The 19,173-nt window shown below is 39.7% G+C and overlaps 1 protein-coding gene across 1 annotated transcript in view; it reads right to left on the reverse strand.

The window, feature by feature from the left end:
- Window positions 1–1,246: 1,246 nt before the first annotated feature.
- LOC127575991 (transmembrane protein 182-like) overlaps window positions 1,247–19,173 on the reverse strand; it is a 56,468-nt gene continuing 38,541 nt past the window's right edge. Inside the window, exons 4-6 of the mRNA XM_052026310.1 lie at window positions 17,168–17,263; window positions 13,463–13,600; window positions 1,247–8,656 (exon numbers count right to left, since the gene is read on the reverse strand). Coding sequence (XP_051882270.1) covers window positions 8,385–8,656; window positions 13,463–13,600; window positions 17,168–17,263 — 506 coding nt within the window. The 3' untranslated portion in view covers window positions 1,247–8,384. The remainder of the gene's footprint in view (window positions 8,657–13,462; window positions 13,601–17,167; window positions 17,264–19,173) is intronic.

A 19,173-nucleotide genomic window follows, 5' to 3' on the forward strand; every position in this document is an offset into this window, starting at 1 on the left:
ATGAAAATGCCATCTACCTTTGCTCAGCCCGTCATACCAAGTAACCAATATCATCTCTTGCTTACATCTATCTTCCTCAGTATCAACCTCACCTCCAGTTTTCATATTATCTGTAAACTTGATAATATCTACTATATTCATATCTAAATCATTAATGTATATAATTAACAATAAGGGTCCCGGCACTGATCCCTGTGTTACACCCTTGTTCACAGGCTTCCAATCACAAAACAACCCTCCATCACAACCCTCTGCCTCCAATTACCAAGCTAATTTTGGATCCAATTTGCCGTCTTGGATTGGGTCCCTTGGGTTCTAACCTTTTGGATCAGCCTTCCTTCTAGTATCTTGTCAAATCCAGACTGAAACCCATGTAGGTGACATCAACTGCACTGCCTTCATCAATACATTTTGTATCCGCTTCAAAATATTCAACCAAATTGGTCAAGCAGGTAGCATAGTGGTTTGCATAATGCTATTACAGCACCAGAGATCGAGGTTCAATTCCCGCCGCTGTCTATAAGGAGTTTGTACATTCTCCCCATGACCGCACGGGTTTCCTCCGGGTGCTCCCGTTTCCTCCCACATTCCAAAGATGTACAGGTTAACATGGGTGTAATTGGGCGGCGCAGGCTCATTGGGCCGGAAGGGCCTGTGCTGTTAAAATAAAGTAAAAGTCATGCTGACCATTTGATTAATCCCAGCTTTTCCAAGTATATATTAATCCTGTCCTTTATTTTTCTCTTCTATAACTTTCCTCCTACTGATGTTACACCCACAAGCAATGTGGGGAGAATAAAGTAGAACTAGGCTAGATTTACTGTTAATGGGTGCTTGATAGTCAGCATGGATTCAGTGGGCAAAGCACCTGAAGATGCTTGGGCTGAGGACATAGTCCTGAGGAAACCCTGTAGCAATGTACAAAGGGTCGGGAAGATTGACTTCCAGCAATAACCATCTAATTACATTGGTGGTTGTTCTACAATGCCCTTCTAGACTCCTCACTGATTATAACGGTAGACCAAGGTATATGCTGGGCTATGAGGTTACATATTGTGATGGTGCATATTTTGGTTGCTGCACAGTTTTAAGCCTTTGGATCTATTCTGAATCAATCTCATTTAGTATGATTATTGTACCACACAATGGAATGTGATCCTGTGTATGAAGTTCATTTGATCAAGTCATACTGATGAAATAGATGTGGGAACTGACTTATGTTTAATAAAAATAAATCTTAATTACCTTATCTTTTCCAGACTTTATTGTGAAATTAAACTTTAAACAGATTTCTGTATACATTTGAGATTTTCACCAACAGATATTAATGCACAAAAATTAATTCATAATCCACATCAGTAATATACAACTTTTTTGTGGAAGGGGTCAGATTTACAGTCCAGTCACTTCCAAGGGATGCTTATGAAAAACACATTTCATTTTGCCAATCAATTAAGAAAAATGCATAAAAATGTAGTGTTTTGGATTACAAATCTGGGTGTTCACATCTTTCTGAAGCCAAACATCACACATTTCATGAAGATAGGAAGTAGGTTTCTTCCTTTCTCCCTGAATAACCAGCATATGTCACGTTCATGTACACATGCCTGCCTCTAACAAGACCTGGGATGGAGGACCTAGTGGGCATGTAATGTAAACTCTTACAGCCCTCAGTGCCTGTCCCAGCTTTACAAAACATTGCAGTTAATGCTGGTGAGAAGGTGGCAACAGTCAGTGTTGTACAAATGACAGACCTCTGCCCATAAATACTGTACCCCAATCTTACACAGCGACAGATCTGTGCCAACACAACTGTACCCTAGTGTGATACAATGATAAGCCTGTACCCACCGATAATGTATCCATATTATACAGAGACAGACCTGTGCTCACCAGTACTGTACCTCAGTGTTACACAATGCCTATCAGTACTGTCCCAATGTTATACAGTGATAGACCTGTGTCCACCAGTATGGGATCTGTGTATATATTGACAGACTGTGCCCACTGTATGGTGTCCCAGTATTATTCAGTTGCAAACATTTGTCCACCAGTACTGTACCCATGTTATATGGAGGCAGATCTGTGCTCACCAGTACTGTACCCCAGTGGCATACAGCAAGAGACCTGTGCCCACTGGTGTCATGAATGCAGTGTTATACTGTATCAGATATATACCCATTTGTACAGCACATCTGCATCTACAGCTGGATATGGACCTTGATCTAGACTCACGCCCAGAATATCGGACCAGGCAGGATAATGATCCCTCTGTTTCTGGTCCCTCTGCATCTGGTACCCCCCTGCACCCCTCCTCCCCCAAAGACATGGGCATGACATTCACAGGGTGAATTGCCCTTCCTCCTGCATACAACCAAAGCACCCTCCCAATTCTGCCAGACAACATACCAGCTGCTCCCTTAAAGGAGTTGTGGCAGTGATGGCAATTTGTGCAAGGTGTTGAAAACCCCATATGGCAAGGCAGCCAATGGGCTCCTGCGACAGCACTTTGTGTGACACAGACCCATTCCACAAACAACCCGTCACAGATGTGCAGCACAGATTTAGATGACCACATATAAATGAAATGCCCTATGCCATTGAATCAAAGCAACATTTGAAAGACTTTTTAAAATCAACTGAAGCAAATCTATTCACAATGAAGGCAAAATACAAAAAAGATTCATTCATAGCAGAAACATTTTATAAAATGACCTGTCCACAAAAACATGACTTATACCATTACTTGCAGTGGAATTGCTCCATGAATTTCCACATTTATTAGCCTGGTAGATCTACAAGAAATGATAATACAATTTAGTCTACTAATTTTATTGGAAAGGGACATTTATTTACAAGCAGTTTAACCCCAAGCAGGTTTCCATCATTGAAGTGCATGAATGGAAGAGCTGATTTTTTAACAAGAGTTACAGTTTTTCTCTCCTCTTTTTGGTGCCTATCCACAAATTAATAGATTCATTCAATTCCATTCCACATATAACAGAGGAAGTCTCTTGTTTTGTTGGCTTTGTGTTGCTGGCCTAATGCCAAAACCACAAGGCGCCCTTAGCAATCAGATCTTGTAGTACTGCATAATGAATGTCTCATTTACTAAGGTGTTTTTGGAAATGAAGACAGAATTATGTTAAATTAATTTACTCCTTAAAATAAGTTACATATTTTAAATTGCAATACATTTCACTCAAATTTTTGTCTGCTAATTAGCTTTGAATTTCCCTTTTTTCTAGCAACAAGATGCCCTTTAATTTAACGTTGTTGATATGTGTACCAGAACTCCTCATCTCGTGCACTGACCTTCTTTTCATTCCAATGTGGATTTGGGGCATTTTTTTTACCTCCCAACTGTTTATTCTGCCCCAACATATTATGCCTGGATTTCCTATGTGGGAGGCTTTCCAGACCCCAGCCTTTCAGCTTGTACCAACTATTTTACTATTCAAGGTCATAATCTCCCCCGCTTTCTAACTTCAATTGCAATCCCTGGTCCCAAATATTGGCCTTTTACCTCTCGTGCCTTTAATCATTAATCTGCTACTCCATTGAACCAAGTCATGAGAAACAAAGGACTGCAGATGCTGGAATATCTAGATGAAAAACACTATGATGCTGGAGGAACTCAGCAGGCCAGCCAGCATCCATGGAGAAAAGCAGGCGGTCAACATTTCAGGTCAGGACCCTTTTTCAGGACTGAAGATAGGGAAAGGGGAAGCCCTGTATATCAGAGGGAAAAGCAGAACAGTGATAGGTGGACAAAAGAGGGGAGGCGGGCTCGGCACAAGGTGGTGATAGGTAGATGCAGGTAAGAGATAACGATAGGCAAGTGAGGGAGAGGAGGGGAGAGCAGTTTCACTGGATACACAGGAGAGCAGATTACTCCTTACCTTTGACCCATCTCCTGGTGGGTCAAAGTGTTTGAACCTAGTCATGATCCTGCTCCAATATCACACCACCAATTGTACTGTCGTATTCATGTGCATGGTATCAAACTCATGGAAGGATCACAGCTTCTGATGCCATGTAACAGCAATAGGAAGACTTACCCACCTGGGTGGAGATGCAACTGGACATTTTGGATGAAGGAAGGGTAAGTATTGACACTGAGGGAAAATAGGAAACAGGAAGTGAACAAGCAAAATGCTAATTTTAAAAACAATGTTGGTTTGCAGCTGATGAAACAGATTGTTAATTCTGGCAATTATTAAAATAATGTTTGAATAAGGTAATCAAGTGAGCTCCATTTCTGATTGGAGAAGTGATCATCTCACACAGAATAAAATTATAAAGCCGGAGTGGGCTTCTGGACTAGTGGGTTTACTGAAGTGAGGCAGAGAGAAGTTTCCCAATCTTTATTCCTAAATTGCCTTAGATTTTCAATTTACTTTTTCACATCTTCCTTAGGGTCACACAGATATCGGTTGGGCAGAGATTCTATCAACAGGGATGCATAAGCAATCACAATTTTGTGGCATGGGTACAAGGTTTTCTTCTGGCTACCTTTACTCCTGTGTTTAAATTAACATCAGCTTTTGTCTGCTTTCAGTGCTGACTGTAATTCTCAGAATCAGTGTGTCTTAACAATTTTACTAAAATAGAGCCATGAATGAGTTTACTTCAAACAAAGATTAAACCAACTTCACAAGAAACTGGATTAGTGAAAATGAAACTCAAGGGAACAATTTAATTCTCTGGGCTCAGGAATGTGGTCTGATGCCATTTAAAACAGCCAGATCTCCTGTCTTTGGAAATCAGGAACTCATTGCTCTGGGTTTGAGCTTATCTCACTTGGCAGAAAGTCATAACAATAATGCACCGTCTCCAAGCTGAGAGGATGTTCCTGTACATGTGCACGTAACTGGAACGTGACCATTGTGTGGGAATGGTGCTGTAGTTTTTCTGCCTGAAGAGTCAGATTGAAGGGGAGTAAGGACAAGGAGTGCTTTTGCTCTCCTTGACCCTCCCCCCCAAAAAAATTAGAAAGCAACCAGTTAATAATACAAAACTGAACTCTATGCATGCCAAACAGCAGAAGCAATCTGCTATAGGCAAGACAAAGGGATCTACAACCAACGTAGCAGGTCAAAGTTACTTGATAACAATACCCAAACTTGCAATCTTGACTATCTAGAAAGCACACATTGGATGAGAGTGCAAAGAAATTCAACAATAAGAATTTGATCTGATAAGTCAGAAACTGGCTGAAGTAGGTTCACAGGGGATACAGGAGAGAACTTAAGAAAGAAATTAAGAGGACAAAAAGAGACAATGAAATGATCTTGGTAAGCAGGATTAAGGAAGATCCTAAAACCTTTTACAAGTACTGTATACTAGAAGCAAGAGAGTAGGTAAGGAAAGTGTAGGTCCTCACAGGGACCAAAGATGTAATCTATGTGTGGAACCAGGGGATATGAGCCAGGTCGTAAATGAATACGTCTCATCTGTATTCACCAGGAAGAAGGATGTGGAGTTAAAGAGTGGTACATTGATATTCTGGAGTATGTCATTATTAGGAAGGACGAACTGCTAAAAGTAGTGGAGCACATTATGATGGATGAATCCCCAGGGCCTGAGAGAATCTAACTCAGGATGCTGAGAGAAGCAAGAAAGGAGATTGCTGGGGCTCTGATCTTTGCATTTTTATCAGCCATGGGTGAGGTACCCAGAAGACTGGGGGATAGCTAAAGTCGGTCCTTTATTCAAAAAAAGCAGTAGGGATAAGCCTGGAAACTACAGGCCAGTAAGCCTTCCATCAGTGATAGAGAAGTTCTTGGAGAAGTTTCTGAGGAACAGGGTTTATGTTCACTTGGAAAGGTGGGAGTCATTATGAGTTAGCGTGGCTTTGTGCAGGGGAGGTCGTCACTCATAAATCTGATTGAGTTTTTGAGGAGGTAGCTAAGAAAATTGATGAAGACAACACAGCAGACATGGTTTACAGAGACTTCAGTAAGGCCTTTGGCAAGGTCTCACATGGTGGGTTGGTCCAGAAGGTTAAGGCACAAGGGATCTGAGGCATGTTGACAAAGTTGGCTTATGATAGGAGGCAGAGTATAGTGGTGGATGAGTGTTTTTCTGACTGTAACTCTGTAACAAGTGCTGTAACATAGAGATTGGTGCTAGGACCTTTGCTGTTTATAATATACTCGGATGCAGATGCAGGTGGTCTGATTATTAAGTTTGCAGATGGCACAAACATTACTGGAGTCATGGATAGAAAGAAAGTTGTCCAAGGATACAGCAGGACATAGTGAGGGAAAATGGAATTTAATCCAGACAAGTGTGTGGTAATGCATTTTGGGAAGTCAAATTCTGGTAGGGCATCCAGATAAATGGCAGGGACCTTAGGAGTGTTGATGAACAGAGGGACCTTATGGTGCAAACCCATAGCTCACTGAAAGGTGGATAGGGTAGTGAAGAAGGCATTTGGTATGCTTGCCTTCATAAGCCAAGGCACTGAATATCAGAGTTGGGATGTTATGTTGCAGCTCTACAAAACATTGATTAGACAGCACTTAGAGTATTGCATATAGGAAGGATGAGGAAGCAACACAGAGAGTGGAGAGATTGGATCAGCTGGGTTTATTCTCACTGGAACTTAGGAGGCTGAGGGAGGAGTGACCTTAAAGGGGTTTATGAAATTAAGAAAGGAAAAGAAAGGACAGGCAGCCAGGGTCCTTTCCCATGGCAGGGGAGTCTAGAACTAGAGGGTACAGTTTTAAAGTAAGAAGAGAGAAACTTAAAGAAAACTTGAGGGGTAAGTATTCATACAATGGGTGGTAGTTATCCGGAATGAGCTGCCAGAGAAACTGGTGGAGGCAGATACAGTTACAATGTTTAAACAGCGTTTGGACAGATAGTTAGATAGGAAAGGCATAGAGGATAGGGGCTAAATGCAGGAAAATGGGATTGGTATGGACAGGCATCACAGTCGGCATGGACAAGCTGGGCCAAGAGTACCTGCTTCTGTGCTGTATGATCATAACTCAAGGCTGGATAAATCAGTTACTGCCATTGTTAGAAGAGTATATAGTAATTGCAGAATATTGCAATGGGACATTGCTTACTAATAGTATATCAGAGCCACTCATTATGCAAATGCTTCTGTAGACAACATTGAATAAAATCGCTTAGCCAAACTTCCAACTCTCTTCAAATGTAGCTTTCCACTGCAATAACAGGATTGGTGAAGATATTCTTACATCCACAACGGCAAAGCTGCACTAGTTTAAGAATATCAATGGTATTTTTGGATTTTATTAGTTACTTTGATGAGGTTTTTTTATTAGATTACTTTATTAGATGAAATTTTTTTCTGTAATCTTACTGCTTAGTTGTCAATCACTCAGAAGGTAAAAGATTTTCGTTTTGATGGTTTCACTAGCAGTGGTGACATCAAGTGATTGAACTAAATTCTGCACCTCTCTCACTAGATTAATTTATATTTTTCAGAACATTGCTAAATGCTCAAAATAGAATGATGTTATTCAAATGAATATCAATAAAGATGATAGCATAGAGCAGTGCAGCTGCTGAAAGGAAGTGTGTGCAGATAAGAACAAAATGAATGCCAACTTTAAAAATAAGTAGGGGGAAATAGACTGGAGAAACCATGTATGTATATTAATTGATGCCAAGCTTTGTTCTTATAATTTGCTGCAACAATTGAAGCAACATATAATTTGTCATTCTGGGGGTTAAGAAGGTGCAGAATGTCACTAATGCTGTACGGAAAGCCTTAGTGTTCTAAATGCCCCTTGTAAATGTCAGGCACTCCAGATTACATGAAGCACAATTAAATAGAGAATAAGGCTTATTTCTATAAAGCACATTTTCCACTTCTCTGCTTTAGCTACAAAGTCTTGTGTGTTGAGAGCATCTGTTGGAGTGGTTAAAGTCTTCTATTAATTTAAGCTTAGAGAGCAAAATATAATTTCAAATATACGACACAGCTTTCACATCAAAAAGGTTTGAAAGTCATAAAAAGCTGATTTCCGGGTGTTCAAAGACGAAATATATAGTCATGAATGATTCAGTCTAAGAAACTCCCAGGTTTGACACAGTCTACATTGAGTAAGCCCAGAAACTATACAAACAAACCAAGTTACTTCCATGCTCATGGGCTCATAGAAGGAAACAAGTCAAGGTACTGCAATCTGATTACAGTGCAGCATGCAAGGCACAGAACAGCACTCATATGGATGCTGAGTGAGTCCAGGCGAACAGCTCATCAGCAAACATTTCCTACGCTCAGTTATAAACAATAGTGAGTGGGATGAGGGACAAGAGGGCTGCAGGTATTTACTGAATGTGACTTCTGGAGAGATGGGGAGAAAATTGAAGAAATAGGAAATCATAGCATGAAAATACAATCAGAGTTCATCATCACCAACTTTATCAATTGGCAAAGAATACAACATGTTCTTTTTTTTCTTTTGAGCAATATATCCAACCTGAAGGAAAAGTAAACCTGCAACTATGGAAAAGAATGTGCCTACAGGAGCCACCATGAAAGACCAACCAAACTGAACTTTAACCATCGGGTGTAGGCATGCTTCATTTGGTACAATGATCTGACCCATCACAGCAACAAGAGCTTGAATCCAATAGATGTACATAATAATGGAAAATGTGGATAAAGTACCTGAAAACAAAAAGATAAGTCATCAGTACTTTTGTAACGTATATATGCTTAATTTCTTTATAAAGATTTCTAGCAGCAACTGATGATATGAGGACTTGATTACAAAGCTCCAAGTGAAAGCTAGCATTTTTTTTATCAAGAAGACTAAATTACTGTTTTGTTTCATATTTTGAACAGACTAATCCACATACCCAAACAATCACATGTCAAAATACTATTACTTTGCTACTCTTGAAACATTGGCTGATTATATGGTTTTACACTAGTAATTTGTTTTTTTTTTAAGTTGAATAAGATTAATTAAACACAATAGAGGTGGGTTTTGTACAAAACATTGTAAATATATAAATTTTCACTTATCATTTCCATTCACTTCAGCCTTCACAACAGTTTTCACCGACAGGGTGACTGCAAGGTCATGAGGGTCCCACTAACAGAACTTGCATATATTCTTTAAAGATTCTGTCTGCGTTTAGTGGGCACCTCATTAACTGCCGTACAAGCACTGCGGAGCTGGTGTTTGACCTCTTCTTTTTTTTAAAAACTTCTCCCTTCATTCCCGATCAACATATGACCTAATAAAATAGTTGGATAGATGTGGCACCCAGAATGCACTACTACATACACATTTTCTCAGATAAAAGCCAAAAAAAAGATTAAAATCATGATTGTACACCAAATAAACAAAAATCCTAGAAGTTCAGTCCAGCAGAAAGCCAAAAATATTTCTGACTAAACTCCAAATCTAATGCCATAAATAGCTTCATCCTACTTGTCATTACATGATAAAAAATCCCAAGGTCACTACTTCCAAATTAATGAGTATTTTGGCACCTATAACAAAGGACCCTTTTTAATGCACTGTTCCTTAATATAAATGATGCTTTTTTGCAAATGCAGCACTTACAATTTTCATCCTGTTTCATCAAGTAATCTCTATTGTGCATCTACATTTCAATTGTAAATAAAGTGTGTATACTGTGTATTCCCTGTGAAGTACCTGCCTAGCAGACTATGTCCCAGACTGAGAATTTACTATGAGTGCCCTCTTTTTCTGTTAAAAGCTCTAAGATCCAATGAAACATTGTTTCATCAAGAAATGTCATTGGTTCCTTGAACAGTCCATGTCAGGGAACGCAATACGCCCACCCCATTCTCTTGTAGAAATCTGAGAACTGGATCATTGCGACATATGAAGAAATGCAAAACCATGTAAGAAAGTAAAGATTGAAGACTATTCTTCAGTTTATTTTCTTGAGTTAGTGGCAGAGGAAAGGTGAGGAACTCTGTAGACATCCTGGAATGCTGTATGTTGGATATCTCAGGCATCCATGAGGTGCTGTTGGCCAATGCAGCAGCAGAATTGTTTTCCACTGTAATTTCTCATAACTGAACATGTCCTTCACACAAATGCTACCATCAAGCAAGGGGACCTAGCCTGACTTAGGAAGGGGTGATGAGGAGTATGCTAGGAGAAGTACAGGGCATACCTAAAAATGACGTGCAACTGTGGCCAGCAGGAAAAACTAAACATAAGCTTATAAGTCACTAAAAGCAGCATGCAAAGTAATACCACAACCACAGGATCCAATAAATAATCAATCATGAGTGGTAGTGAACAATTGAATAGCTTACAGGAGAAGGGGGTTCCAAGATCATTGCCATTCTCAACAATGAAAGAGTCCAGCATGTCAATGCCAAACACTAAAATGTTTGTAACCATCTTGAGCCAGAAATATGAAGGGAACAAACCATCTCAGCTTCCATCTGAGGATCCCTGTCATCACAGAAGGTAGTGTTCAACCAGTTCAAATTACCCCAATGATATCAAGAAATGGCTGACAACACTGGATACAGTAAATGCTATTGGACCAGACAACATCCCAATAGTAGGGTTGAACACTTGCCTTCTAGAACCAGCTGTGCAAACATTTGCATTTACCCGCTAATGTGCAAAATTGTTCAAGTACGGCCTATTCACAAAAGCAAGACAAGTCTAACCAGGCTAATTACTGCATCATCAGCCAAGTCTCAATCAAGAGCAAAGTCATTGAAGGTGTGGTCAACAGTGCTGTGAAGTGGCACCTACTAAGACCTGCTCACCCTCGCTCAGGTTGGGTGTTGTCATGATCACTTAGTTTCAGGCTTCATCACAGCCTTGTTCTAAATCTAGATATAGGAGCTGACTTCAAGCTGTAAAATGAGAGTGACTGCCCTTACCATCAGGGAGGCAAGTGATTGCAGCTATGAGCCCTGGAATCATTGGGCAATAAGTGAAAATCCGCCACTGGTTGGAGTTACAACTTGCACAAAGGAAGGTGGTTGTGATGGATGAAGGTCAATCAACCCAGTCCTAGGATATTACTTCAAGAGTTTCTCAGGACAGTGTCTTAGGTGCAGCCAACTTCAGATCAAAAGGTGGGATGTTTGTAATTAATTGCATAATGTTCAGTTCCATTTGCAGTTCTTCAAGGAATGTCTGCATGCAGCAAGGCCCAAGCAATATTCAGGCATGAGCGGATAGAGGCAAATAATATTTACATCACACAAGTGCCAGGCATTGATCGTCTCAAAAAGACCTATGACATTGAACGGCATTACCATCAATGGGTCCCAAACCATCAGCATCCAAAGGTCACCAATGATTAAATATTTGACTTGGATGAGCCACATAAATACATTTGTTACAAGTCAGGCATTGGATAGGCTGTAGCAACTGACTCGCCTCCTGATTCACTAGAGCTTTTCCATCATCTAAAAGGCAAGATTGCAATGGAATACTCTTCACTTAGAACTAGGAGTGTGTTGAAGTATTCTCCAACAAACCTCAAGAGGTTTAAGACCATGCAAGATGAAGCGGTCCACTTGACAGATACCTCATCCACAACCTAAAACATTCATTTCCTCCACTGTTACTGCATCATGGCTGCAGTAGTGTGCACCAACTACAAAATGCACTGCAGTTACTCACCCAGGCTACTGTACTCCCCAAACTTACTATCACTACTGCCAAAAAGGACAAAGGCAGCTGATAAAAGGAAACACCACCTGCAGATTTCCTTCCAAGTTAGAGATCTTTATGCATTGGAAATGTATTGCAGTTCCATCATGATTGCTGAATCTAAATCCTGGAACTCCCCAACAGCATTGTTGGTACACAATGCTTCGCCACACGTACTGCAATGATTCAAGGTGGCAACTCATGACCAGCTTCTCAAGTACAATTAGGATGGACAATATATCCTAGCCTTAACAGCAACACCCTCATCCTGTAAATGAATAAATAAGAAAAAAAAGATTAACACTAGAACTAGTTTGTAATGTGAAGCAACAGGTTTTCCAAGGTAAACATGAAGCCTTTTAAAGTAAATGGATAGCTTGTCTTCTGCTTTTAGCGTTCAAAGTGCAAGCTTGTGTAGAGGAATGTCTGGTGCTAATGTCGTCGAGCAGAAGTGATTGAGGTTAAACATTATAGGCAAGGATAATAACTATTGATTTAGAGATTGATTGTGTATACTAAAGGAAGATAACTGTAAGTAAAGCTTGCTCTTCAAAGAAGTTAAGACGACAGGTCAAGAAGTCTTGTCTAAAAGCAGCAGCTTCAATGCAAATATCTGCCATTGTTTAGACTATCATCAAAAGGATTTTGGAATAATTATGACATAAGGTATTTTCTCTGATGTATGTTATGCAGCTGTGTATTACACAGGCAAATGCATGGCATAAAGGAGCATGTTTTTCAATGGCTCTTCAGAAAACTTGTTAAAGCTGCATTATGTGGGGAATCCATTCTATTTGGGAGAGGTCCTCCAGCAGTGAGAATCTATTACACAAGAGCCTTAAGGCATCACATGCATGACAATAGATCTTGTACAAGGGGTAGATCTTGTACAAGGGGTCTTCCTTCCTTAGGTCTTCCAGAACAATATTGGTGAAAGATTCCAAGTAGAGAGTGGATTGTATTGGGATGGAGTGGTGGATACAAGATCACAGAAATATTCAGGGATCAGGGTATCACTTGGAGTGGCAGGGGGCAGTGGAGTAGCATCAGTGGTCAGAGAGGGGACAGAAGTGGCAATCATAAAGTCCGGTGGTGGATGAGGTTCTGAGTGATGGAGGGTGGAGGGTTAAGCACAGGAGCAGAAGCTCAAATGACATCAGCAGTGAGGGGAATGAGGTGAATATCAAGGAACATACTTAAAGAAGGGACCATCTACAAGTAGATCAACACCTCAGGCGTGACAGCTGTGGATCAAGTAACTAACATCAAAGAAAACCCAGACTTTCCAGTTGCTTGTTCTGGTGAAAGCAATACATCCAGTTGCATGTGCAGTTGTCTCTTTGCTCCACATGCCAAGAGACCTCTAAATACACATGGAGAATCTGGATCAAGTTTATAGAAGTGTATTAAACTGCAAAATGTGCACAACTAGCCGTATCCTATTTAGTGAACAGGTTTTGGATAAAATTCAATTATATGGCACACAAAACTAACATGTTATGAAAAAGTATTTCTCATACATGGAATCTGTAAAGCTATTTTCTCTGTATACTGTTGGACCTATAACTGGGCTGTATACCAATAAAGTTATTTCTGTACACTTCACCATCAAATGCCCTTTGCTAAGTCAAGCCTGGCTGTTCAGAACCAGAGAAGGAAATTACTTTGAATAATTGCACTGAAATGAAACAATACCATCAAAACACATGTTTTGCTTCTTTCCAAACATGAAACTTCACACACAAGAATTTTCATTTATTCCCCCCTATTTAGTATTCAATGTACAAAACCCAAGATTTATTTACCAGCCAAAAGAAAAAATCCTCCTCCTAGTATGTACATAGAGTCATGTCCTTGGAGGGCTTCATAAACAATGAGTCCAAAACCGACTCCAATGGTTAGTACAGACAACACGATCAGCACACTCCAGGAATGGCGATAACCTACAAAAGGCAATTAGCAGTGTTGGTATCATGCAGAATGGATTAGAAGCTGTAAATTACCAGTTAAGTAATATTGTGATTTATTTTCATACATTCATTTACAAAACATCTGAAATAAAAATAGATCAAATTTTGTTGTGGAAAATACTGGGAGACCTGAACATTGACTCCAGACCCAAATTGACTCTCAAGGAATCAGGTCAAACATGAGAAGGAAACTGCCTGATGATCACCTATCATCCTTCCTCAGAAAATGAAATGCTACTTCTCCAAGTTAAATACCAAATGGAAGAAGGTCTGAGAAGAAAGGGCACAGAACATCCCCTGGCTGAGGAATTCCATTGTCCAGTTCAGTGGTGCTGCTCCCAGATAAGTAATTTCCCAAAGTACATGGCTGCCAAATTAAGTCTGCCACAAGTGGTGAGAGAACCAATATGAGGAAAAACGTTGATTCACCTTAATTTCCGGAGTGGCTCAGTGACACAGCTAGTACAGCTGCAGCCTCACAGCACCAGAGACCCCAGCAGACAGTGCCGTTAAGTAACACTTATTAATGATTGCACACAGATGCCAGTATGGATTCTGCCAGATTCACTGAGCTCCTGACCTCATAACAACCTTGATCCAAATGAAGACAAAAAAAAACAAAGCACAGAGGTGAACTGAGGTGATAGTGATTCTCACTGTCTGTCTTCGATATCAAGCCAGCACATGAGTGTATGTGACACTGAGAAGATTGAAGACAATGGGAATTAAGGGGAAAACACTCCACTGACAGGTGTCAGATCAAGCACAAAGGCTGTAGTTATCAGAGGCCAAACATCTAAAACATTGGGCATTATTGAGAGAACTCCTCAGAGCTGTGGCCTATGCCTGATGTTCATCAACCGTTTCATCAACAGCACACTCTGTCATAAGATCAGAAATGGCATCTTTGCTAATGAAGGGCGTTCCGTTCAGACAATGAAGATGTCCATGCCCACGAGACCCAGGACATGGACAGCATTCAAGCATAGGCATGCCAAGCAATGACAATCTCCAACAAGGGATAATTACCTCCCGTTTGCCATCATTGAATCCTTCACCACAAGCATCCTAGCAATAACCATTGGCAGATATTTAACTGGAGCATTCAAATATACAATATACTCTTATTATAAGAGCAAGTCAGAAGTTGGTTGTCCTATGATGAATGACCCACCTCTTTATTCACTAATTAGATGAGACAAGTTAGGACTGTGATAGAATTCTAACCACTTGACTGGATGAGTGCATGTTCAGCAACACTCAAGAAACAGGAGACAACATCTGGAATATAGCAAGACTGCACAATTTCCACATGCATCATTGGGAGTACTTCCCAAACCAGCTACTTCTGCCACCTGAAAGTAGAAAGGTAGCTGCCATGTGCAAATAATCACATGCTATCCTGACTTAAAAATATATTACCTATACATATCATCCTGAGATTACAATCGTGAACATCTATGCAACCAGCACTGTGGGAATAAGGGCAGAACAGTAGTGCCACAGTTAATGCTGCTACCTGACAGCTCCAGAGTCCCAGATTCAATCCTGACTTAAGCTACTATTTGTGAAGAGTTTCCACTTTCTCTCTGTGACTGAATGAGCTACCACTGGGTTTTCTCACACATCCCACATACATGCTAGAAGGTTAATTGGCTTTTGTAAATTACCTCTCAGCGTAAGTGAACGGCAAAAAGAATCAAAGGGAAAGCCTTGAGACCAATTGAAGCCAAAGAAACACAAACAGCAAGGCAGCTGCAGGAAAGTGCCAGGAGAGGAGGGGGAGGGTGCAAAGACACAAGCCCAGGTGATGAGCCTGATTGAGTATGTGGCCTAGAGTCACAGAAGTGCATATGCCACAAATTGCATCATTTGTTACATTACTGAATTCTGGATTATTGCAAATGAAACTGATGCTTGGCTGAAATAATTATGGTGTCCTCTGTTACAACCATCGAAAATTTACATGGCACTCAACACGGAAGACCATTCATGATTCTTTACCAATGGTGGGGGAGCAGATCGGAAGTCATGGTGCAAAAGACTGAGATTTTATGACTAAAAACTTGGTGGAAAAGTTGAACATAGAGACTTTTTTTAATATAAAAATAATGGCAGAAGATTTGGGGGATTACGCTAAGTTGTAGAGAGGTAAATTTCAGACACAGCCAAAGACAGAAGCATAATCCATTGAAACTTAAAACTGGGAAGCTGAAACAGGAAATCGTATCAGACAGCATAGCTTAATTTCACATAAAATTGCACACATACACATTCAGAGATGGATGATGGTGGTGGTGGTAGTGGTGGGGTGAGGGTAGGGATTAACTTTCCTTTCTCATTCATTACCTAACTACCTCATTTTTGACTTTGCTGTGTGGGATTCATAACATATTAGAACATAACAGGTACTCAGACAGAGGTAGTTTGATTTGGACAGGACAGCACAGTTTAGTGTTCCAAGGATTAATATGGGTCACGTAACCCAATGGGATAGACAGACAAATAAGTAACGGCTGTGAGAGAGCTGAGCAAGACACTCCAACCAAAGTCATTATGTGCAATGTTTTTATTTTCATGTCGTCATTTGTCGTACTAAAAACAATGACTAAGCCTCAAGATTACAAACTAAATATTATTGTTTTATAAATTATGGATTCTTAATGCACTCATATGTAATTATCTTGTGCTTTATTTTAAACCATTCAGGATAATGAATAATTACTCTTAGAATTAACAAGATAGAATGATAATGCACTGAGTTGCTTACAGTACCTCTGTACTTCAGGAGTTCTGGTACAGTATTGGCTGGATGATGACATCACATGATTAACATATGTTATTGGTAATTAAAGCATTTGATCAACTGGAAGCATACGTGGGTCAGGGCTACATTGGACCATTAAGTTAGCTAAAAGTAAAAGCATTATGCACCTTACTGAAACTAAATCTAGGCTTCTATATTCTCTGTCATTTACATGCCAAATCATTATTTTGTTCCACCTCTGAGAATGAGCTAAGACTTCTTTAAGGTACAACTTATTTATTCATCCTTTTGTTCCCTTCATTCTTCTCATAGCTGAGTTGCCTAAAAATGATCTTACTGTAATAAACCAATCCTGGTGCATCTGCTAATCATAAATGTTGCAGGCATCATAAACAGTTAAGCAATTAATTAAAAAAGCCTTATGTTTCAGAGAGTGGAGGTAGGGGAAAGGAAGGCAGGAGTGGGCAAGCAACCTAGCAAGATCAGAGACTGTTTATGTTTAACCACTCCCACTAGTTATCACACCGAAACCCTAGACCCCAAGCAATAAACCATATTCATGTCTTTTTGGGGAACCAGATTGCTTATGTGATATCCCACAACTATCACATTTTGTATACAGAGGTCGTGAGTTCACATTGTCCACATATTGATTGCGTGGCCAACTAAAATGTTGCACCATCTATGTAATTATGCAGCAGTTCCACATTCATTTCTGTAGTTTGAATAAAAATTGTTTTCATGTACAGTATAATGTCCATTGCCATACTTACCAGTGGCAGAGTCATAAGCAGAGCTGTTCTGGTTCAGCCTTGTTGGGAAAGGGAGATGGTAAGCTCCTATACAGCTTTTTGAAACAGCGTGCTCATCTAAATAATACAAGTTGAAAAACATTTGCTCAGATCAAACATAAAACAAGTTTTAAAGGAGTTATTAATAATCTCCAATATATATTTCAAAGTTTCTTGCAATATTAACACTGCTAACCTCTCATTAGTGGCTTAATCGATAAATGCACTGCAAAGTGAGTTATTAGGCTTAATCCATGATGTGAAGGAACTTTCTCAATTGCAGTAGAGGCAATTAAGGAGGAACAACAGGCAAATAGACACCATGTCTGCAAAGATGAGTGTTGCTCATCACTGACCATTCAGACCTGATGGAATTGAAGGTGCTGCACGGCAGAGAATAAAATGATAATCTCCCTGCAAGATTAATGTGTCCCCCAGATCTCATTGTCCAGGTTTACACATGAGAATGGGTATAAACAAAGCAGTAAATGACTAGTATCATTAGTGGAATTATCACAAGCTGAGATGTTACAGAAGTAAATCAGAAGTACAAAAGTAGCAAGTGAATTATTTTTATTCATTATTAACCCCTTCTATAATACTTAAACTAGAATGCCATCAAACTAATTGATAAAATCATCAAGATAAAGTTTCCCTCAGCCCTCCTACTTCTATTACTCTTATCGATTAATAATTCAAAATGATATATCCCCTTTCTTTCTCCCCAAGAGTCCTTGTGATTTTGAAAAACGTCAATTTTTAAATATTTCATTATGTCAGGTTTATTACACCAGCAATGTTATGCTAATGGCTTCTATCCAATTTGAAGTTAAAACAACTTGCATAGAATAGGATTAAGCACCTCAGAGTTACTTTTGTTACTTGTGGTTATCGTAATGCCACTAAAACATTGAGTTAAAACACGAAAATTCCACAGTTAAAACATGTGGAGCTTGGCATAAGAAGCCATTTTTATTTGCCATTCATCAACTAAAGGTGTTTGTTAACAATAGCATTACTATAGCAGTTCCCACATGGATCCTAAAGTCCACAGCTTATTCCCCCTTAATATGGATGAAAACATCATAAAATTAAGTTAAAAATTCCAATGTCAATATAACTGTAAATCTAATATGTACAAATTCAATCTATTGGTGGATTTCTTGCTCATTGACAATGACCTAGCTCAGTCTGCACTGGAACGTCACCAGTAGATGGTAACACCACATTTTGAGTTGTGTCCTCCATCGCTACATTATTGTCAGTAGAATGTGAGGAAATTTCTGTTTCCAGCACATTCATATCTTCTTTAAAATAATAATCACAAGCTCTTGTTTTATATTTTTCCTTCTGCTTTGTGAGTATGAAACACATAGTAGTGCTTAGCTCTGAATTCACCAAATCCGAATGTATTCCAAAACATTTATCCATCAGTAACTCAGCAAGTGAGATAGCTAAATTCTCTTTATCTAATTGTGAATGACCTTGCTCTGCCCTAGAAAGAAATCATGATGCAAAATCAATTAGTCATCTCCACTCTCCACAGAGGGTGACATAACTTCACCATCATTTTAAATGTGATGTATCACAGGACAGTAGTCGTAGCTTGGCTGCATCATAATGAACAAAAAACTCTGAATACAGCAGCAACTGCTTTCATTCTCAGAATGCTGCTTCTTGCTTCCCTGTTCATTTCCATTCTGTCATTTGACTTAGTGACTCGTGTGGAGGTGCAGGCACTCTGTTTTAATGTGGCAGGAAACATCCACAGTAGGAGTCCTGGGTAGGCCATATAATCCGTCAAATTGGTCAGAATAGATGCATCGAACACTCTTACACCATCCCCTACCAAGTGAAGGATCCATTTTACAATGCAACTACTGTAGCAAGATCACCCCTGATTCTCAATGAAAGTGCATCTTCCAGTCTCCTTGTGTTCTGGCTTTGTCTTTCCAAAGACCAAGATGTCATGCTAGTGTCCTTCAACA

Source organism: Pristis pectinata, chromosome 11, assembly GCF_009764475.1.
Source record: "Pristis pectinata isolate sPriPec2 chromosome 11, sPriPec2.1.pri, whole genome shotgun sequence".
Lineage (NCBI taxonomy): Eukaryota > Metazoa > Chordata > Chondrichthyes > Rhinopristiformes > Pristidae > Pristis > Pristis pectinata.